This window comes from Phyllostomus discolor, chromosome 6 (assembly GCF_004126475.2).
Source record: "Phyllostomus discolor isolate MPI-MPIP mPhyDis1 chromosome 6, mPhyDis1.pri.v3, whole genome shotgun sequence".
Classification (NCBI taxonomy): Eukaryota; Metazoa; Chordata; class Mammalia; order Chiroptera; family Phyllostomidae; genus Phyllostomus; species Phyllostomus discolor.
The window spans coordinates 7,726,414-7,748,833 of record NC_040908.2 but is presented as its reverse complement, the minus strand read 5'-3'; the positions used below and the strand labels follow the sequence as shown (position 1 = coordinate 7,748,833).

The window sequence follows — 22,420 nt, the reverse complement described above, 5'->3', positions numbered from 1 at the left end:
CATGTGGGTACCCAGTTTTTCTTGCACCATTTCCTAAAGAGACTATTCATTCTCCTTTGTGTATTCTTGGCACCTTTGTCAAATATTAGTTGACCCACATATGTGTGGATTTGTTTCTGAACTCTCAGTTCTGTTCCATTGGTGTATGTGCCTATTTTTATGCTACTACAGAATGATCACTCTATTTAACAATACTGTATTGTCACTTTTGAAAGTTGCTCAGAGGGTAGATCTCACCACCAAAAAAGGTAACCGTGAATTGATGGATGTGCTAACTAACTAGCCTTGTTGTGGTAACCATTTTGCAGTATGTACACATATCAAATCATCACATTGTACACCTTATACTTCCACAGTGTTACTTGTCAGTGTTAGCTCAGGAAAGCTAGAGGGGAGAAAAAAACACCAGAAAGACTAGTTTAAATTATTTTAATTACTAACATTTACCTAACATTGGCATTTTTACTGTTAAACCTTTGGAATTTTGGTATGTTAGATCCAGTTACTGTGAGAAAATGTTTTCAATTTGATTTTCTCACAGTAAAACAGAAACCACTGTTAATGTAGCTCATTGTTTTACTATAAAATATTTTAAATGGATTAGATGTTATTTCCACACAACGGTTTTTATTTTTTTTTTATTATTTTAAACTATAAACCCAATCTTTCTAATGCCAGACAACCATTTTTTAAGAACCTCTTTCTGTACCTTTTTCTTTTTCGTTCGTTCATCAAGGTGCAGCCCGGAGAGGGGAACAGGGCCGCCTTCAACGACATGCGAGCCTTATCTGGAGGCGAGCGCTCCTTCTCCACCGTCTGCTTCATCCTTTCCCTGTGGTCCATCGCCGAGTCTCCTTTCCGGTGCCTGGACGAGTTTGATGTCTACATGGTAGTGTGAAGTTTTAAACGCTCCATTTGGGGGGGAGGGGTGGGTGTGGGTTTTTGAGTGGAAGCAGCTCTCTCTTTAGTTTTACTCAAAGGAGGAAAGCTCCTGCCCCGGCACTTGAGTGCGCGATGGACAGTGAGGAAGAACCGCACTAAAGAGGAGCGGTCCTCTCTGATGCTGTGATGACTGCACCTGCAGAGACCCTGTCCCGGCTCGTCCTCTCTGCCATGCGATGTCCTTCCTCTCCCCCGAGGGGCTCTCCTGTAGCTTCCTCCCCGGTGCGCACGCCCGTCTTCTGTTCTGGCACAGAGCAGGTTGCCCCCCTTGCTTGGACTGCCTCCGGCCTGTCTCTTCCCTCCCTCCCTCCCTTCACAGCCCCTTTTCAGAGAGTGGCGTGCCTGGCGCAGGGAGTGGGAACATTGGAATTTGAAGTTCAAGACCTGAAGATTGAGGCCTGCCTCTGCCCCCAGTTACCCAGATGACTTTGGGCAAAGCATTTGCCCTTTTTCGGCCTCAGTGTCTTCACCTGTAATATAAAGCTATTCGTCTTCCCTGCTTCGTAGGGTTTCGGTGAGGCTCTCTGCGTGGCGCACACAGCCATTCTCCTAGATGAGCTGTTGGTCTCTTTCCTTCTTCACACTGTGCTCTTTTCCAGATCCACTGCAATCTGGGCTTAGACTACTCCAGTGGAACTGGTTTCACCAAAACCGTAAATGAACTTGTAATCTTACTTGAAGTAGCTGCCACCACAGACCTGCCCTCCATCCCTTAAACTGTGTCTTCTTACTGCTTTCCACCTTCCCCCTTCCCCGTTCTGCTGTTCCTACTTTGTTCTCCCTCGGCCAGCCTGGAAGTGTTTGAGGTCTTGTTTGAGGTCTTCTTTGTTTGTTTAGTTTCTGCACTGTTACTGTTTTACTGGATACCAAACCCTACCTTCCCCTCCCCCCACATACATACAGTTCCCCTAACTGCCCCTGCATTTGGAAGCCTGCCAGGTCCAAGTGTCTTACCCGATGTCTCCCTTGTCCTTATGCCCAGCTACCACCTGTCCGACACAGTCTAGTAAATGCCCTGCATCTGAGACTCATCCTGTCTGAGACTGAATTTGTCTTCCGTCCAAAGCCTCTTCCTTTTTGTGCGTTTCCTGCCTGGATTAGTGGCAAATCGCTGCTACCAGTCAAATCACCTAACTGCAAAACTTTGATTTATCTGAGATTCTTTCATTCCGTTCGCACGTTAAGTCTTTCTTCTTCCTCTTTTAAAATACCTCCCTAATCTCTGCCCTCTTCTCCTTATTACCTCTCACCGCCACCCCCTCCTCGCCTTGAACCTGGTGTAATTGCCTTCTGTCCAGACTCCCAGACTTTAACCTTGCCGCTCTGTCAGTTTCTCCCTCACCGTTTTGCCAAGTGTGTATTTCTAAAATAAATTGGATTTTGGTCGCTCGGTTGTCTAAAACCCTTCCTTGGTTGCTTACCCCCTCTGAAGTAAATGCTAGTTCCCACACACATCAAGGGTGACGTTGAGACTCTTGATGTGTCTGATTCTCCAGACCCTGCGCCTCTGCTTGCTGCGCCCTTCTTCATGGTGCGTCACACCCTGCTCCTCTTCCAGGACTTGGTTCAGAGGTCACCTTTATGTGGCCCTGGGGACTTCCACCAGCCAGGCCGAAGCGATGGAGACCTTCTGCAGTCTTATCGCCCATCTTATTTGTCATACTTAATTCAGAACAACTTCTTTCTCTTTCAGAAACTTAGAATCCGAATGGCATTTTGCCCCATTGGAATTATTCAGAAAAATACCCCTCAGTTCTGAGAACCAATCCAAAGGATTGAATGAGTATTTTGTGGGTGCATTGGCAGCTTTGTTACTCCCTTGGGTGGTGTTTTGAAAGGACAGTATTCCATCTGAGCAGGCTCTGGTTATTTTTGTTAACCCTGCGCCAGATTACGTAACATAGGCCTGGTGCAAGAATTTTTATCACATGAGCCCCTGAGCAGCGTAGGCAGGGCGGGGCCCCCACCCGCCTCCGAGGCCCGTATTCTAAACCAGCGTGCTGCGCCCCCACGCAGGATTGCCGGGAGTCCTTGACCGTACCTGTGGTCACTGGTCTGCGTTTCCAGCTCTCAGGAGCTTTCAGGGGTGGGAGGGGCACCTTGATTTTTTTCTTTCTCTGTTATTTAACTCAGGAAAAGTAACCACACAGTGTAATTCATTTCAAAACCTGTTATAACTAAACTTTTTTTCTGTACACCGATGTGCTGTTTAACATAAAGATTTGAGAAATTGGTCTGTAAATTCAAATTGGGTCACGTTGTACAAATTGTAGAAAGTGGAGGAGGCCAGCAAGGCCTTCAGACGCCTTAATCACTGAGGGAAGATTCGAGAGAGTAAGTTTGCGGCTGGTCCCTTTTCATACTGGTCCGCGGAGTGACTGCCACTGTACAGATGAGATTCATTCTGTAGCCGTCACTTGTGTCACTTGAATACTTTTTCATTATCTGAATTACTAAGTGTATTTTGGGGAAGGAACCACACTTACAAATACTCTCACTGTAGAAATTACCTGGGAGATAGGTGTATTCGGTGGTTTCCCCGAGTGATTTCGGGCGTGACCTTCTCTGTGCCGGGCGTCAGGGACGAGGCGGTGGGTAGTAGTCCAGGGGCAGCGGGTTGCAGGGCCAGCAGGGGCCGGCCGCTCAGGGAGCTGGCGGGGCGCAGCGGCCTGACGCGTGCCCCTGCTCCGCAGGACATGGTGAACCGCAGGATCGCGATGGACATGATACTGAAGATGGCAGACTCGCAGCGCTTCCGGCAGTTCATCCTGCTCACTCCCCAGAGCATGAGGTAACCGCCGGGCCCCGCGCCGAGTGCGCGTGTCCGGGTGTGACCGGGTGTGACCGGGTGTGACCGGGAAAGGGAATCTTTTGTAATCTTATTTTCTAAAATGCAGATGCACAGATGACCCACGGTAGGAAAAATTAGCCTCCGTACTAGTTCCGGAGATGTAGGATAATTTTTGTTTGTAGATATATAAAATGTCGTTTGCGTCATTGCCCTTCCGTAGCAGAAGCAAGTTGATTTGCATATGATGATTGGCTTGCTGCTATTTCTAGTTTGAATCTGCTCTTCCGTGGTTCTTTCTCACGGCCATCTGATGTAGCATAGCTTTAGTAATTCCTTTTGGACTAACGAAACAACGCGTGACTTCCATGGTGCTGGCCTTTCCCTGGGAGGGACGAGAACCAGCCCTTCCACATAAAGAGCGTGCTCCGAGCTCCGTGCCCTGAGCTCCGTGCTCCGAGCTCCGTGCCCCGAGCTCCGTGCCCCGTGCTCCCTGCTCCGTGCCCCGTGCTCCGTGCTCCGAGCTCCGTGCCTCGTGCCCCGTGCCCCGTGCTCCGAGCTCCGTGCTCCGTGCTCCGTGCCCCGTGCCCCGAGCTCCGTGCTCCGTGCCCCGAGCTCCGTGCCCCGTGCTCCCTGCTCCGTGCCCCGTGCTCCGTGCTCCGAGCTCCGTGCTCCGTGCCCCGTGCTCTGTGCTCCCTGCTCCGTGCCCCGTGCCCCGTGCCCCGTGCCCTGTGCTCTGCTGCCGGCCGCGCGCACTGGCGCCCCCAGGCGGCGGGCGCTGTGCTGCTCGGGGCGATCGTTCTCTCCGAAGGGGCCGCTCGGATTATGTGCGGGTTACGGTTGTCATTAGGGACGCCCGGTAGCTCCTTTCTGGCTAGACAGGAACAAGAGTAAGAAATGGTCGATCTGTATCTTCTCTATTTTCTTTTTCCTCCCAACGGGAAACTCATAGCATTTAGCAGAAAGGTAATATTTCTTCTGGAATTTTAGATTGTAGACATATCCCGCTATTAGCAGATAACAGCCAGTTCGGTTTATATTTTCATGAGGAGCATTAGAAGTTTCTTGTCATGTGAACATGTTTCTCGGGAATCCGAGTAACACGTTTGCCTTCTCCCAGCTCCCTTCCGTCGAGCCAGCTGATCAGGATCCTGCGGATGTCCGACCCCGAGCGAGGACAGATGACCCTGCCCTTCCGACCTGTGACTCAAGAGGAGGAAGAAAATCGCAGCTGATGTGTCCTCATGCACAAAGCTTTGTGAGGGGAAAGGAATTAGGGACTGTTTGATGTAATAAAGCGAAACTAAAGATATTCTAAGATAAAAGAGATTCCTTGGTATAGATGACCACAGTAAAATATGTAAATAAGCCTAGCAAGCCAACAACAACCAGCAATTTAAAGTTGTTATTACTTTACTTTGAGAAAATCAGTTTCATAGTACTGGTTTTAAATCTTCTGTTCCTTTGTTTTATTTTTAACCATCTACTTTTATAGATTCTTTTTCAGAAGTAAAGTTTTGTACATATATACATGTACATATTTGTTTTGTTTGGGTTTATTTCTATAGAATTTGTAAGAATGAAAATAAACGTTTTGATCTCCTGATTATATTTAGTTCTGCTTTTCGAGAACAGGACATTCTCATCACAGGAGGTGGGGTGCGCAGTCCGTCCATGGAGTGGGACCAGTTTACAGTGGGTTTCTTACCTGATTTCTGCTTAACTAATTATGAGGGGCTTACACAGGACTCTAAAAACTTGGGTCAAAATCGCTGTACAGGTCATTTTTAACCCTGGAGGTACAACCACAGATTTGGGCTATACTTTTCATCGCTGTTCCGTCAACTTTAAGATGCTGTCTGTTTATGCGACACTTCTGTGCAGCACTAAGCATCACTAGCTCTGACACAGCATCATTCCCTCAGCCCTTAACTGCCGTCCACTCAGGCAGGTGGCTACCTGTGTCAGAGCCGGATTATGACAGGTTCCTGCACCCTGACCTGCTATGTGCTTGCCTGGTTTAAAATCCCTCAGTTTTTAATCCAGGGGCCAGCAAGGCCTTGCTGGGCTGAGAGAGGACACAGGCCAGAGGGACCGCTGACCAGGCTGGGGAGAAAGGCTGGGGAACCCGGGGAGGAGAGTGGCCCCATTGGGGAAGGACACAGGTCCACGGGCAGCCAGAGGCCATCCTGTCGATGGTGAGCTGGCACCACTTAAAGGTACATCCTGATCACAGAGTTGTTCAAAAAGGTGCTGCTTAGAATGATAAAATACAGTATATTGTAAGAAATGGAATTTGTGAACTTTAAAAAAAAAAGCATGAATAAGACTTCTGCCTTTATTCTCTATGCTTGATACTAGGATTAGTGCAAAACTTAAGGGATATCCAACAAGAAGCATCCCCTGTGTTGCCAGCCATGAATATTTATGGAATGGAAAAGGAGGTATTCTAAGAAAAAAAGACAGTATTTTAAAAAGAGCAGCACTTCTATAGTTACTGAGAAAAACTGGATTTTGTCTTTTATTTTGGTGGAGGATGGGAGTTTTAGCCTTAAATTGAGATCAGTTGGCAGATGAGAAGTCCACAAGTTGTGCTTTTCTAATCTGAGAATTTAAAGAAAGAGACACGTGTGCTGAGTGTTTTAAACATCCCTCACTAACCATACAAAGTTTGATTTTTTAAGTTACATTTATAAAAAGTTTCTATCAAAACTATTTTAACATGCATGTGCTTTTTCAAATAAAAAAACAGAATATACCAAATGCATAAACTTATATATTAGTTAAATAAATGCAGTGTCTGAGTTTTTGTGATGGTTTTCGAATGTTCTTAATGCAGAATGGGAAATACAGTCCTCAGGAATTCATGCATCTCTTGTCGAGGCAAAGATTATTCGTTGCTTTTGCCTCACAAAGTACTGGTTTCAGCCATCATAAGGGAAACTAGTTAGCGTAATTAGTAGTAACCTTAAGAAAAAAAGTGTTCTTTCTTTTTTTATATATAAATTTTTTTAAGATTTTATTTATTTTTAGAGAGGGAAGGGAGGGAGATAGAGAGAGAGAGAAACATCAATGTGTGGTTGCTGGGGGTTATGGCCTGCAACCCAGGCACGTACCCTGGCTGGGAATCGAACCTGTGACACTTTGGTTTGCAGCCCGAGCTCAATCCACTGAGCTACGCCAGCCAGGGCAAAAAGTGTTCTTTCAAAATACGTGTAACTTCCAAAAATAACTTGATATGTGTTGAGTGGGTTCAATACGTAAGACAAATGGCTCCTCACCCCACAGCCCATCCTGAGCTTGGCCGTGACTGACCTGAGTCGCCAAGTTCCGAAGACTGGGAAGAAATGCCTCCTTGGCCTCCTGACTCCTGCCTTCCCAGATCTTCGGGGTGGATGTGATTAAAATCATTGTTACAGTGACAGACGTGATGAGTTGCAGTAAACCAAGGTGTAAACAGAACAGTCACACTGGTGATGCTGAAGATGCAGGCCCTGCTGCTTTCCTAAGTGCCTTCCCAGTCCCACTTCTGCCCCCCCCCCCCGTCCTGGAGACGCGTTCGCATGCCTTCAGGATGCCTGGACTCTCTTCTATGTGGAGACCCAAGAGCTTCAGTTCTGGTTAAGAAACTATTGGCCGGGACCAGTGAGCTGGGACAGAAATGCCACCGACTGCGATGAAAACCTGGTCATCCAGGGAGTCTGATGAAAGTGTCTGAGTACGAACGAGGTGTGGTGCCAATTAGTACAGTGTTTTATGTCCGGAGTCAAAACTTCTCCGGTTAGATTCGTGACTTGTCTACATATCTCTGCAGATGCCTGTACTTTGACCAACTCAGGTTTTCAGGAAAATTGGTTTGAAACGTAACACTTCTAAAAGTTTAAACAGTTAACTGACTGATCATCACTTGAGTACATGACAATGGCCTTGAAGAGAGGTAAAAATATTTAAGAAAGGAACGATATGGATATAAATCAGCTGTTTGAGTCAATGAGTGAATTTTTGTCCTAAGTATATATAATATTGATACCTAACCTATTAAATTTTGGCTAGCCATCTGGATAGAAACCATAGAAACTAAGGAGGCCTGAGACTGCTTACTAATTGGCAAGCTTGCAAGGGCTTTTGCTGCCTAACTTTCCTCTAGCTTAAGAATGTAGAGATCGATGCAGTAAGAATGGTAAAGGTCCTGCCATTTGCTGGCAACTCTTAAACACGGGGAGTTCTGCCGTGAGTAAAACACTAACACCTGCCCTTGAGGAGCTTACAGCCTAGTTAGGGAACCAGTACCAGACGCAATTCCAGGTAGTGGTGATTGCTGTGAATAGTCATGCAGGGGAAGGAGTGGAAAGTTGAGAGAAGTGGCATTTTGGAAGTCTTTGCAGAAGGTAATTTAAGCAGAGGCCTGAAACAAGTGAGAGAGAGAGCTAGGGGCAGGGGAAATCAGCGTGAAGAAGGCCTCAGGGTGAGAAGGAGCTTCCTGTCCAGGAATCAGAGCTGGTGTTGGTGGAGGTGAGTGAGCCAAGGGGATGCCGGGCTGGCGGATGCGGGTCAGAGGTGGGCAGAAAGAAGCTCCAGGTCATTTGGGGTCCTGAGCGCCTTCTCCCCTGGTTTGGTAAGCACAAAGACCCCTCTGGCTGCTGTGTGAATAGGTAAGGAGTGGACGGACGATGGCTGACGTGGAAAGAACAGGTGATTTGGAGACTCCTGCGACGGTCCAGGTAAGAGGGTGTGGTGACTTGGACTAAAGCAGTGGAGACAGACACGTTCGAATTTGAAATCTGGAGGCAGCAAGATTTACAAGAATACAGTGGACCTGGGAGAGGAATCAAGCTTGGGGCCCCCAGTTGGCTTGGGGCCTAAAAACCTGGATGGAAGCTAGTGCCGTTCACAGGGGTAGGGAGGATGCAGAGGTGGAGCACAAACTGGTACTTGGTGCAGAACTACATTGGTAACTACCTCTGGTACTCGGGAAAGTAGAAGTACCAAAACAGAAATAAACCCAAACCACGTGGCACTGGCTGGAAGGACCTCGAGGAGGGTTAGATTCATGAGCACATAAATATTAAGGGCCTTCAGGAGAGTGTTAACCAAAACATAATGGGTCTTAAGGATGCTCTGGGTGAGAGCTAAAAGAAAGGAAACCCAATTGGAAGCAGGAGAAAAGGGGCCCTTGTTATGCAGGGCGGAAAGCTTGGCAAACAATGTCATGGTCCCAGGGAAAACAGGAAATGTAGCTAATGCACAGGTGCTCTATCCGAAGAGACTAGCAGGTAGAATTGGAGAAGCGCCTCCTGGCTCCTTGCTGCAATGACAAAGCGTGAGAGGAGAGAGAGAACGAAAGAATAAGCTGTTACATATAAAAGAGCCAGGACTATTTCTCACTCCCAGACTTTCTTTCGGAGGGCACCGGATTCCCAAACTGTTTCCTGCAAAAAATCAGACCAGGGTAGGACTGCAAGATCCTTTGCTAGGACCTCAGAAAGAGCTAAGGCTGTGCTTTCAGACCTCAAGATGGACGGAAGGGCTGCCGCGCTGTGAGGAGGCACATGCTAGCCCTGTGTTCTCAGGGTTCCCCCCACCCCCAACCCCCCAGCCACTCCAGGGCCCTGCCTCAGCTCAGCTCAAGCTACCGTTGGACTGCAGTTGTCCGAGAGACCTCAAGCCAGAAGCAGCCGCGTGAACCCCTCTCAATTTCCTAACTCACAGAAGTCAGGGGAAATGAACGATTTTTTCTATTTTAAACCACTAAGTTTTGGAAATGAATTGTGAAGCAACAATATTTACAACTATCCCACCCTGGCTGGCATAGCTCAGCGGATTGAGCGTGGGCTGTGAACCAAAGCATCGTAGGTTCAATTCCCAGTCAGGGCACACGCCTGGGTTGCAGGCTGGGTCCCCAGTGGGGGCCACATGAGAGGCAACCACACATTGATGTTTCTCTTTCTCTCTTTCTCTCTCCCTTCCCCTCTCTAAAAATAAGTAAATAAAATCTTTTAAAAAATACATAAACAATTATAACTATCCTCATTACCACCCCCTGCTCCCAAAAACCTTTGTGATGTGTTATTTGCTTTTTTTTTCTTTACATGACTTTGATGTTCTGGGAGAATGTATTTTTCACTTACATATGATACTGGGCAATGGATTTTACGATTTTCCTCCCATTCAATATCGACATCCATGTTGCTGTGTGCACATCGTCTGCTGTCCCCAGCTGAGCTGCAGGACACCAGAGAATGCCCCTGCGTATCACTTGCCTGTTCCTCTGGTAATGACCCACGAGGCTGCTTCCAGTCCCCACACCACAGAGCTGGCACAGACATCCCGGGATGCATCCCCTCGTAGCCCTCTGTGAAGGCTTCTCAGGGCAACGCACCAGAGGGGGCTGCAGGGTCAGAGGGCAAGAGTTCACGTGCTCTGACCGCGTCCTGCCTGACCGCTCTGCAGGATCCCTGCACCGGTCTCTGTGCCGGAACCAGAACAAGCGAAGACCAGTGTGCTCGCTTGCTGGCCCGGTTTCTTCATTTTATTTATAAAAAGAACCAGTTTGTTTTGCTGGAGAGTTGGTTTTTCCTTAAGTGTCCAGAATACCTACAGGACCCACTTCTTTACATTCAGGTCTTACTCCCAATGTCACCGAACCAGCCTGTGGCGAACAGCCACCACTGCACCCCGTCACCCTGAGCGTGCTGAGCTCCTTCATCATCGTTTTCACAAGGGCATGTTTGTGAGTGCGTCTGTTGTCTGTCAGTAGTGTTGGGCACATAGCAGGTCCACGAAGATTGCCATGACCTAGGACCGCGTTGCCCGGAGCCTGATGTAACCAAGGAGCCGCCTCACCCTGGCCCACCCCCACTCAGGGCAGAGAGTACGGGGAGGCACCCAACCTTCCCATCTCTCTGTGCCCCCATTTTGGACTCACCTAGCTCAGGGGTTAGGGGTACCGAGACATTCTGTTGACACGTGGGACTGCTCTCTCTGGGGCAGAAGCTTGGTGCCATGGGTGCCACCAATGGGGTGGGGTCCCATGGGGTGGGGTCCTGACTGTCTGGGAGGCAGTTTGCTTGCTCAGTTTCTGTTGAGTGGACAAATGGAGTTTGTAGACCTTGATCTCTGGTCTTATTTAATGATCCTACGGCAGACAAGGCAAGAGTGTTCTGAAAAAAGGACTCAATGAAAAAATGGATCCCGCAGCACGGCACTGTCTGACCCTGTGCCAGCTACGCGTGCAGAGTGCAGTGACATGCGAAGCAGTCACACTGGCCGCCCGCAGCTGGTGCAGACGCACGTTTGCTGCGCCTCCAAAAGGTGTGCCGGCCGGCACCGCGGAGAGAAACAGAACCGCTCCAGGTGTGCTCCGAGAATGCAAACCTACCTTAGAGTTCTGGGCGGAATCTCTGCCTCCTTCCTTCCTCAGGGTTAAAAAGGTCAGAGTGTGGTTTCCTCCCAAAAAGGAACCAGTGGCGTGCTTCTCCGGTGGGCGGATGGGCGCCCTCCTCCTGCAGGCTTCTCCTGGAGGGCGCTCCCCAGCCTGCTGGGCGTGTGCTCCGCGTGGCTGGGCGAGGTCGCGCGCCGTTAGCACCGCCGTCACACTGACGTACAATTTATTTTCACGTCACGAGCATTGTTCGAGAATGAGAAAAGTTGTACGTTTTCTGGCTACCTAACGTACCACATGAATTGTCCCTCTTTCGAGGGCCAGGGTGACTTTGGAAGGTTGCTTTTTCTTCCCCCTTTTGTTGTCTTTAATTCTTCCAATTCGAGTTGTCTGTGTAAGGGTAGATTCGGTAAGTTATTATTTGTTGACCCTTGATCATTATGAACAGCTGTTTCAAATTTAAAATTAAGAAATAAGAATTGAGGGGAAAAGTCAAATGTTATAAATTTATTTGGGACATCTTTTGCCACCTTTTCGGAAGCCTTTGAAAATTCAAGCAGAAATCAATACACTTTCATCTTTTTTTTTACTTTCAATAAATAATATCTTTGTGTGTATGCATATATAGATAGGTATACTTAATTAATGAGTCATCTAGCAGGACGTTTAAGTTTTATATTGCAGTAATTCCAAAACAGCTCTTTCCATATTGGGAGGATGCAAATGAGGTGAGAGTTAAGGCAAACCTAAAAGGCATGCAAATGTCGTACATTTCTATTCACTGGTAATACAAGCTCTTGTGTGTGGACCACACGGAGGAGCCCTTGACCCCTCTGCGTGTCTGCCCAGTATTATTTTACAGGAGGATGGTGATACACATAATTAATTAAATTACGTTACCGTGGCCGGGGGGCAGGGGGGGACCTCAGTGCCACTAACATTGTGTAATCAAGGAGACACAAGCATCAGCAAAACAGGAACAAGAAATCATATAACTCTTTGCAGCACATTTCTGGCCAGGCTTTGGAGGAGGAGGGTTCGTTATGAAATAATGTTACACATATCACATTGTGGCAGGTTGTTGGTTGGTTGGTTTTATAATATACGCTTTTGAAAATTCATTAGCAAATGACATTCTCATGCACACGAGTGTTTCAAACACAAGAAGCAAGTCCATGTATAGGTAGTCCAAGCAATATCTGTGTGTGTGTGTGTGTGTGTGTGTGTGTGTGTGAATAGCTGCAGACTGAATGGAACATCGAGACTTCTGTGCGGTCCATAGCGTTGACCTCCGCTCATTTCTGAATGTCACACTGCAGAAGTAATACGATGGAAGGGTCGCTCTTGGCAGCTTCTTTGAATTCATCCAGGGTAATCTGGTCGTCCTTGTTCTTGTCCATCTTGCTGAAAATCTTGTCAACTCGCTGCTCGGGCGTGAGGCCGTCCTCGTTCATCTTCATCATGATCACAGTGCCCACCATTTTGTAGATCGCCTAGGGAACACAAGAGGCAGACCATAGGGTTCTCCTGTGATGTGATAAGGAACTCCCCTTTACGTCAAAGGACCCCAGAGATGGTTTGAAAGGAGAGAATGGTATGATCACGTATGTGTGAGTTTCACGACCAGTTGGGTAGAGTGGAATTTTGGATGAGTGCCAGGTTTCCGGCTGGGTAGAAAGAGTAACTCTGTGGGGAGGTCAAGAATCCCAGGTTAGAGCCTTGGCTGGCGTAGCTCAGTGGATTGAGCACAGGCTGCGAACCAAAGTGTCGCAGGTTCGATTCCCAGGCAGGGCACATGCCTGGGCTGCAGGCCATGATCCCCAGCAACCGCACACTGATGTTTCTCTCTCTCTCTCTCTTTCTCCCTCCCTTCCCTCTCTAAAAATAAATAAATAAAATCTAAAACAAACGAAAAAAAAGAATCCCAGGTTAGGAACATGATTCTTGTTCCTCAGGGAGGGGAAGAATGTTTTCCGTTTTAAACACTCCGAGTGTAAGGTGTAGATGACAGCCAACAAGCCCCAGCCCTGGGGGATTTTAGGAAAAGATGGTCTCTCGTGGTCTCGCCTGATCAGGAACTTACAATCTGTTTAGACGATCAAGCAAGATGGACCACTAAAATTTCGCCCTGAATGGAGTTTGTGTAAGGACAGCTGTGGAATAGGTACTATGTTCATACATTAAATACTAGAGCAAGAAGTTTCCAAGTGTTCCATTAATCGTACAAAGTTAGTTCTCAATGTGTGGAAACTTCCTAGGGAGAAACAATTTTTCCCCCTTAGGAAAGCGCCTTAAAAATAAATGCCCATCTATACAAAGACTTGCAGGTACACATTCATAGCAGCATTATTTTTTTTAAAGATTTAATTTATTAGCCCTGGCTGGTGTAGCTCAGTGGATTGAATGCGGGCTGGGAACCAAAGTGTCCCAGGTTCGATTCCCAGCCAGGGTACATGCCTGGGTTACAGGCCATAACCCCCAGCAACCGCACATTGATGTTTCTCTCTCTCTCTGTCTGTCTGTCTCTCTCTCTCTCTCTCTTCCTCCCTTCCCTCTCTAAAAATAAATAAATAAAATCTAAAACAAACGAAAAAAAACAATCCCAGGTTAGGAACATGATTCTTGTTCCTCAGGGAGGGGAATCTTTTATTTTTTTAAATATTTTATTTATTTATTTTTAGAGAGGGAAGGGAGGGAGATAGAAAGAGAGAGAGAGAAACATCAATGTGCGGTTGCTGGGGGTTATGGCCTGCAACCCAGGCATGTGCCCTTGCTGGGAATTGAACATAGCAGCATTATTAATAGCAAAAAAAAAGTGGAAGCGATTGGCAAACAGATTAACGACTATGACATATTAATACAATTGAATACTATTTTAGCAATACAAAGGAATGTAATAAATCCTACCACTTAGATTAAAAAAGGAAGCCAGACACAAGAGGCCACATACTTGTGTTGTTTGACTTCATGTACATGACGTGTCCAGGAAGACAAGACCATAGGGACAAGGCAGACCAATGGTCTACTGAGTCCGGGGGAGGACGTGGGCAGGTGGGCAAGGGGAACTCACTGGGGGGATGAAGATGTTCTGAAACTGGGTTACGGTGATGGTTGCACGCTTTGCTAAGTTTACTAAAAATTATACAGTTAAAAGGGGCGGATTTATGGTCTGTAAATTTTGACTCAGTAGAGTTTTATTTAAAAAAAATGCAAGTTGGAGGGGCCACGGCAGCATCGTATACCCACAGGGGAGGCTAGCTGGGGGCGGTGGGTGATTTCCGGCAGAGCAGAGCTCAGCCGCTGACGAAGAAACTGAGTCCTGAGACATCCTTCATGCCCAGTAAACTTGTGTTTGTGGGAGATCCTGCAGCATGTGAGTGGCTGGTCAACATGCTGGTTCTCAGCTGACAGTGCCCAGGAGCTGGGACTGGGACTTCCCAGCACTGTGCTGGAGTGGGGGACAGGGTTAGGAGAAGTCAAGGGTTGGCATGTCACTAGCCAGGCTCCTGAGGGAAGAAACCAAGTCTCCGTAGCCCACGTCCAAGAAGCTGGGGCACAGAAGGCTGTGCTCAGCCCAGGTCCCGCCCGCACTCCAGAGTGCCCACTGCTCACCTCAATGATCTCCAGCATCTCCACGCGGGTGATCTTGCCATCGCCGTCCAGGTCGTACATGTTGAAGGCCCAGTTCAGTTTCTGCTCGAAGCTGCCCCTGGAGGTGATGGACAGGGCACAGATGAACTCTCGGAAGTCAATGGTGCCGTCCCCGTTCTTGTCGAAGGTTCGGAAGGCGTGCTGGGCAAACTTGGAGGCGTCTCCGTAAGGGAAGAACTACAAAGCAGAACAGACACACGTTGTTCAGGTGTCAGCAGGGAAAGAAGCACAGGCCCCGGTCTCGGCTGAGGTCTGAGCCAGGACAGAACAAATGGCCACAGCACCATGGATGCTCATATGCCACTGCCAGAGGGGCCGTGACAGCCTCTCCTATCTGAACAGCCATTTGGCCCAGTGCTCAAGGCCAAGGGCAGGCACAGGGTATCAGTCCGTCTCTCCACGGACCTCCCTCACAGGCATCCTTGGTGTTTCCTGCAGGCGAGGATGGACCCAGGTGCAGGTAGCTGCACCCCTCATCTGTGGCCTCTCTGGCCACTCCAACAAGGGCAAGGACGGGGGAAGGTGGCAGACTCCTCTCCCTGTGTGGGTCAGTGCTACATGAACTTCCACATTTCTCATGTGACAGTCTGGGCCCACCACCCCATGTGGCTGGAGTGAGATTGCCTGTACCTCCTTCCTCCTTCTGCCAGCTCCCTGCCCCAGCCTGCTGCCATCTCTGGCTTTTCTTCTGTAGAGCAGGCATTTAGAAGTCATTACAAATAGAACACGACTGGGCTTGCTTTTGCCAGACAGAAAGGGGTTTCTTCTCAGAGCCATGAGGTGGCAAAGGTGCTGGGGAAGACAGACAGACAGAGGAGGGGAAGGCAGCGCAGACCTTGAGAAGCCGGGCCGTGCAGCATGAGGCAGTGGCCTTGGCCCCGGACTAGTCTAAGGCAGTCACCAATGGCAGGGACTCTGTCTGCCGAAGCAAAGCTGAAGGACATTCTCCAGGTGGGAGGGTAGAAAAGAAGCAAACCTCAAAACCCCATTACACTTGCCCCATTAACCATACATTATTTTAAAGCAGAGAAAGTACATATGTGTTTCTGGATGAATAAATCCAGCAAATACAAAATTCAAAGCATATTCTTGAGGTTGTCACTGGTATTGTTGTTCCTTTGTAAGTTTTGCCACTTGTTAGTGGGACAGGCTGGCCCTTTGGGGACCCTGAGTTTCTGTTCCTCACTGTGCATCCTGCCCTGGGACCTGCTGCCCACCCCTTCTGCACCTAGAAGCATGCTGGGAGGTAGGTGATTTCCCTCCAGAGAGAAAACATGCTTTCCCATGTCAGGACCCCGTACAGGAGGTCCCGGGAAGGGGCCAGCATTGCAGGGAGGAGGAGCCAACTTAGGCTTGAATTTCAGTGGCAGCCACTTCCAGACACAAGACCCGTTCTGGTTGCTACTGCTTTGCAACGAACCACCCTCAGACTCAGAGGTGGAAAACAATGGCAATCGTTTTATTCATCTCAGAAAACAAAAACTTGACAACCATTTTTTTTTCATCAAGCAACGTCTCTTCCTATGGTGGTGAAGGGCGACTTTCTCCTTCATTCCCTCATCCCCTCAACATACCACATGTCTGCTGTCTTTCACTGTGCACCATTCATCACAATCCATTGTGACCTTCGTCCTTCCACGCCCTGTCTTCAGTGCTGGGAACACAGAGACGGGGACCTCTCGCACTTAATGGGGGAAACCAACGTGAAACTCACAACAGTCCTGCTGTCAGCTCGAGCTGGAACCCCGACGTGCACAAAGACTTCCTAAAACCCTACAGCGGCTTCCAGCAGGGGCGTTCTGGAGGGAAGCGGCTCCCTTCTCCTGTCCCCTGCTCTGCAGCCTCCCCCTCTCAGGAGCTTAGGCCCCTGACCGTGTGTTGCCAGGTGCTGAGTTTTAAACTGAGCAATTTGAACTTGAAAATTTCTAAACAGGTAACATTGATCCTCACGTGCTCTGAACTACGTTTTACTCAGACTTCCGACGCCAGCCTTGTGGAGTTTCTCCCCTGCACAACCACCAGTTCTCCAACTCTCTGGACGCCACCTGGGTGCCCAGTAATTCAGTTCAGTTCGGACACTAACTGCCGACAGTCAGCACAGACCCCACAGGTCAAGGGCACGGTCCCACAAGACTGCCCCCACTGGAGATGTCAGTCACAAGTCCCAGGTTGCCACCTGTACCTCTGATAGATTTGTTGTAAAGTTGGGGGGTCTCTTAGCCCCTCCTTTGAAAACGTGCTACAGGGGCTCACAGAGTTCAGAAAGGCACTTCATTCACTGTTACCAGTGTGTTCTGAAGGTGTAAAGGAACAACTCAGGAACAGTCCAACAGAAGAGATGCCCAGGACAGGCATGGGGGGCGGTGTGGGGGGCTTCCACGTCCTCTCTGGGCACACTGCCCTCCCAGCGCCTCCATGTGTCCGCCAACCCGGAAGGTCCTGAACCCTACAGTGTACGGGGCTTCATGGAATTTCATTACGTAGGCGTGGTTGATTAAATCACCAGCCACTGGGGATTTATCTCCAGGCTCCCCTCCCTCTCTAGAGGTCTGGGGTGGGGTTGAAAGTTCTGGCCCTCTAATCCTGCTTTGGTCTTTCCCTGACCAGCCCCCATCCTGCAGTTACCTAGCGGCCTCCAGCCACCAGTCACCTCATTAACACACAAAAGACACTGTTATCACTCCAGAGATTCCTAGAGTCTGAGAATTTTTGTGTCAGGAACCAGGACTAAGACCATATGGGTACTTATTGTATCACAGTACCCTCTGTGCCTTGTGCACAAGTGGTCTTCATCTTGTTCTAGGCAGTGATGTTTGCTGAAGGGTCCATCCGTCCAGGGATCTTGGGCGGAGCTGGCATCTGTGAAATAACCTAAGAGCAGAGCGGACTGGGCCTCTTGGCTGATCCGAGTCTCCTTAGGGCTGTTTTCCTGCCAGCCTTTCCCGTAGGCGCCGACATGACACCACTGGCGATTATTTTTCTCCATCTGAGAGGTTTTCTGGCCATGCAGTCCTTTGCCTGTCTTATCTTGCACAGCATATTTTTAAGCCAAGGGCTATCTGACAGCTTTATCTAAAAGTAGCCGGGCACCTTAGGTCAGTATATTAAAAATTAATATAGTCTAGATATCCTTGAGAAAAAAAAATCAATGGTAAAGTTTGAGCTATGAAAGTTACATACTCCTTGCAGAAGGTCTATAACTGACTTTTACAGCCAATGTGTTTGTGCCTGAAAAACTGGGTGTGCGAGAGCCCTCAAACCTCTGAAGGGGCCGTTTCCTTTGGAAACGTCTCATCATGCTCTGAGTGCTCTGAGCCTTTCCAATCAGGGGAGTGCTCCTCCTTCTGATGAGACAATTTAGCTCTGGCTGGATCACCACCGAAAAACAAAGCCACACTCCCTTCAGCTTCTTCAGGAAGAAATCGGCATCTTGAACTCATCATATTCACTTCTCTTAGAGGGAACCAGTACCTGAGAAGTAGAAGTATTTTTTTTTTGCATATTGTTGCTTAAAATGTGTTTTTCTTTTTTTAAAGTCAATGCACTTTGCTTCCACACCTGTATTACACGTTCGTGTGAAAATAATTTTTGGTGGCATTCATAATCTACAAGTCTTTTAATATAATAGAGAAGAGAAGTTGGAGGTTGAAAAATTGCATATAAGCAATTGTATATATTTCACTGATGTCTTAGTATTATAGTTCAGGCTGCTACAACAAACTTACAGACTGGGTGGCTTGGAAACAGCAGGAATTATTCTCATAGTTCTACAGGCTGGAAGTCCAAGGTGAAGGTGTCAAAATGGCCAGGTTCTGGCGAGGGCCCTCCTCTGGGTTACAGACGTCTGACTTCTCACGTGCCTCTCGTTCCTCTGCTTTATGCTCCTGTGTCCCGACTCTGTCCCTAGGTGTCACTAAATACACCTCTTGCTTTCACACTTCACGTGCCTCCCCTCTGTCACCCCAGGCCATCTTGGTCAGTCAAGAAATCCCATCTTTTCTTTCTGTCCATCTCGAATGCTCCACCGCCATAAAACTTTCAGGCTGGACTGAATCTCCCCCCGTGCTTGGTTTGTGCTTCACTTATTTGGATGGATCTCTCCACACCCTGTGGCTCAGACCTATCCTGATCTCTATTCCTCCTGACCCGTGTGACGATTTGCTCATCTCTGCGCCCCGCCCTCACCCCAGCTCTTCCCACAGGGCCTCTCAAGGAGAAGCTCCACGAACGCCTGGTGAGCCGGAGTCTGTGGTCTTGCACATCTTTGATTTGTCTTAGTGTCACTTCTCTGAGCCACTCACTTTCCTCTGTGAAATGGGAATGTTGCATTACCTGAATGCACATGCTCCCACAAGGCAAGAGAAGGGTTTTCACTACAACTGAATGGTCTTGAGAAACATTAAAATAGTCATTAAAATGTCAACTCCTGCATTCGCAGAATTCCCTATACAGCTTCACTGCTTTTTCTCCAAAAAGCTGACCACCATACAACATATTTTAATTATTTATTCATTATCTTTCTTTCTCCATGAGAAGTGTCAACTCCAGGAGGGCAGAGAGCCTTGGCTAATATGCTATTTTGTTCAGCACCTAATTGCTACAGACTAGGTGCTCAGTGATTATTAGTGAATAAATGAGTGAACTAATTTCTCTTTGAACTCTTCTTCCTAATAACTGTACCATGTAGTTGCAACCAATCACATATTCAGCATCTCCTAGAATCCTTAAGACAACCCAAGGGGATGGTTTGGTCCTTAATTTTTACTTAGTAACAGAGAGGTAAGTTTTTAGGACAGAGGTTACACCGTCTGCCATTCCTATTCATTTAGGGGATTATTTATTTAATATCTATTACCGAACTAAGATTCCCAGACTGCACAGTCCATTGGCTCACCTGTGTACCCACAGCCGATAGCACAGGTTCTGCAGACGGTAGGTGCTGCATACCATCTGACTGAATGAGACCACATGGAAGGCACACTTGCAGGGCCAACTTGCGGGTAACAAATGCTGCTGCTGAAAACGCCTACCACTTATTGAACATCTATTAGATTCTAGCCGGCTCTGCCCCACAGAACTTCTTGTGATGATGGGATAGCTATAAACCACATTGTTCAAATTGATAGCCACTAGCCATGTGTAACCATTGTGTTAGGTGTGGGGAATAAAATAGAAAAAAAACCCTCATAGAGTACTGTGGGCAATCAGGGTTGTACGTAACCCTTGAAATGTTATGTGTGTGACAGAAACACCGAATGCCTTGATATTATTTAATTCACACATCAGTGTCGACAGCCACACGTGACTCCTGGGTTCTCTACTGACTAGTATGACCTATGCTCTGTCGTTTGCTCTCACAATCCTCCTGTCAAATGCTTATCCTCAGCTCCACCACCTGGGCCAGGAAACGGGGTCTCAGAAAAGTCCAGCAAACTCCTAACTCTCTTCCCGCTGTGTCAGTCTGTGGCAACACCTTGCTGAGAGGAAGAACATACAGAATAGGAGGAGGGGAAAGTTAGGGAGATTTTCATCTGCCTCATCATTTGTTGGCAAGCTTTTGTGATTATCACACAGCCCTGGAGTGGGCTTGGTTCTAAAACTTCTAATGTTTGTTGCTTCATTTAGTCCTTACACCCTAACCTACTGCTGCGCACTACCTGTTGTGGGTGAGGAAGCGAGCTTCAAAGGTCAAGGCATTTTTTTGTAGAGGTTCCCATCTGTCTGTGGCAGACGCAGGAGCTGAAGGCAAATAGCCTGTCTGATCATTTCTGCCACATCTTGTTGTTTCTTTTAGTCGAGTATTAGCTGAGGAAATAAACCTAATTCCACATTTGATGAAGCAAAAATATTTGCTGCATTATGTAATTTCTAGCTTCCCTTGTCTCTAACGCTAAAAATCCTCAGCTGTGGATATTTATCGCCCCCTTCTGGCATTGTACGAGTACTACAAAGAAATTACCAAAACGCACCTGAGGGATAGTTGTTTTTGTTTTTTTTTTAACGACACATTAACTCAACAAACATCTGTTAAGCAGCAACTATGTGTTAAGCACTGTGTTTGGTGCTGAGTAAAACAGAAAGACTCAGCACATTAAGATTAGTGGGGCAAGCAGATATTAATAGCTACATAAAATACACTATGTAGTTTATAAAATACACTATGATAAATTGTAAGTGTGTATATAGAGCTACAAACTAAAGAGATGAGATGAGCATAAAACATTTAAAAAACGAGTGTACAGTTTCCTCCCACCACCCTATTATGCGAGCTGTTCTTCATCATAGCTTAGGAATGGTTTTCGAGTCTGGAACTTCCTGGGCTCATGCAAGCCTGGATCACATCCTCACTGGGAACCAACCACCGTGTAGAAGAAAACTCCAGGCAGTCCTTGCAGTCTTTGTCCCTCCCAGGCTACAGCGGGAGATTTTGCAGGAATTAATCAGCTCTCCCAGAAGACAGCTCCCCAAAGACAGCAGGCCCAAACCCTGTATTTCTTTGCAATAATCAATTCAATTGTGAATATTGAGAGGGGTGGTGAATGAGCCACAGGCATCTTGTGCTGAATATGCACTGTGTCACTGCCTCTGCATGCTGGACACCCCCCCCCCCCAACACACACGCACACACCAGGGTGGCCCAGAGGCTGTTTGGTGGCGGCATTAAGAAAGGGTCTCAAAACACTGTACTTCATTCCCTCCCAGTCTTTCCTCTGCCCCATCTTGCTGCTGGTATGCCTCATCTCTCCAGAAATGGTTCTAACTTCAGAGTCGAACATTTAGACTCTCCCTCTCCCAGAGCCTGCCTCACTCTGATGGGGGATGCAGGTCCCCAGAGGTGCCCTGGCCCAGTCCTCAGAAGCAGGGATGTTTGCACAAGCCCAGGTGTGGCCCACTGTGACACCTGCTCTGCTGTGTCAGAGTGGGAGGCAGCAAGGCCCATGATGGAGATGGTCTCTCCAGGGCTCTGTCCACTGCCCAGCTCCTGGCTGATGGGGCGGCCCTCACACCTCACACTAGATTTCTGCCCATGCATCGGCCTGACATAGAGTTCACGATGGGATCAAAGGACAGAAGAGGATTCCTGCACCGCTCCACTGCCCAGCCTTGGAGAGGGCTGCCATCCGGCTCAGGTCCACTGTCTCCTTTGTTCTCCAATGTCAGAAGCCTATACTCTCTGGCTTGTGGACCCACGAATACAGTCGCCTCCCTAAGGGCAGGATCTTCTTTACTGCAGCCCTGAAACGTGCCTATTGTGCCTCTAGCTCATCTGCCCTCACCTCTGCTGGGGTTAGAGGCTTCCAGCCTCCTGTGGACGACCTGGCTCAGGACCCACGTCCTCAGGCCCTGCTGCCTGTCAGGGAGCAAGGCCCTCGGCGGGATCACAGGCTCCCTCAGCTGGCTCCTCAAGAAGTTTAGGCACTGAGGTCAGTTCTGGGTTAAGCAACTGGTATAAGGTGGTACCACTAAGGGCGTGGGGTGGGCTGGAGTCAAACCCAGCTCAGTGTGCGGAATGCTGCCTCTCCCACTCCTGGCAGACCTGCCCCGGCTCCAACACTGAGCTGCAATCCAACTCAGCCACGGGATGGGGGGTCCACATGTTTCTGCCTCTCTCTGCCCATTGGTCTGCTTCCGCCTCCCCACACGGACTCCTCCTGAAC

The 22,420-nt window shown here is 48.2% G+C and overlaps 2 protein-coding genes across 3 annotated transcripts in view; one reads left to right on the top strand and one right to left on the bottom strand.

The window, feature by feature from the left end:
* SMC6 (structural maintenance of chromosomes 6) overlaps positions 1 to 6,505 on the top strand; it is a 62,481-nt gene extending 55,976 nt beyond the window's left edge. Inside the window, exons 25-27 of the mRNA XM_028515330.2 lie at positions 737 to 889; positions 3,636 to 3,733; positions 4,851 to 6,505. Coding sequence (XP_028371131.1) covers positions 737 to 889; positions 3,636 to 3,733; positions 4,851 to 4,965 — 366 coding nt within the window. The 3' untranslated portion in view covers positions 4,966 to 6,505. The remainder of the gene's footprint in view (positions 1 to 736; positions 890 to 3,635; positions 3,734 to 4,850) is intronic.
* Positions 6,506 to 11,590: 5,085 nt separating this feature from the next.
* The window catches only part of VSNL1 (visinin like 1), an 82,348-nt gene continuing 71,518 nt past the window's right edge, over positions 11,591 to 22,420 (bottom strand). For both annotated transcript variants that reach the window (XM_028517032.2, XM_036027673.1), the window contains exons 3-4: positions 14,724 to 14,939; positions 11,591 to 12,604 (exon numbers count right to left, since the gene is read on the bottom strand). In XM_028517032.2, the coding sequence (XP_028372833.1) occupies positions 12,407 to 12,604; positions 14,724 to 14,939 (414 nt within the window). In that variant the 3' untranslated portion in view covers positions 11,591 to 12,406. The remainder of the gene's footprint in view (positions 12,605 to 14,723; positions 14,940 to 22,420) is intronic.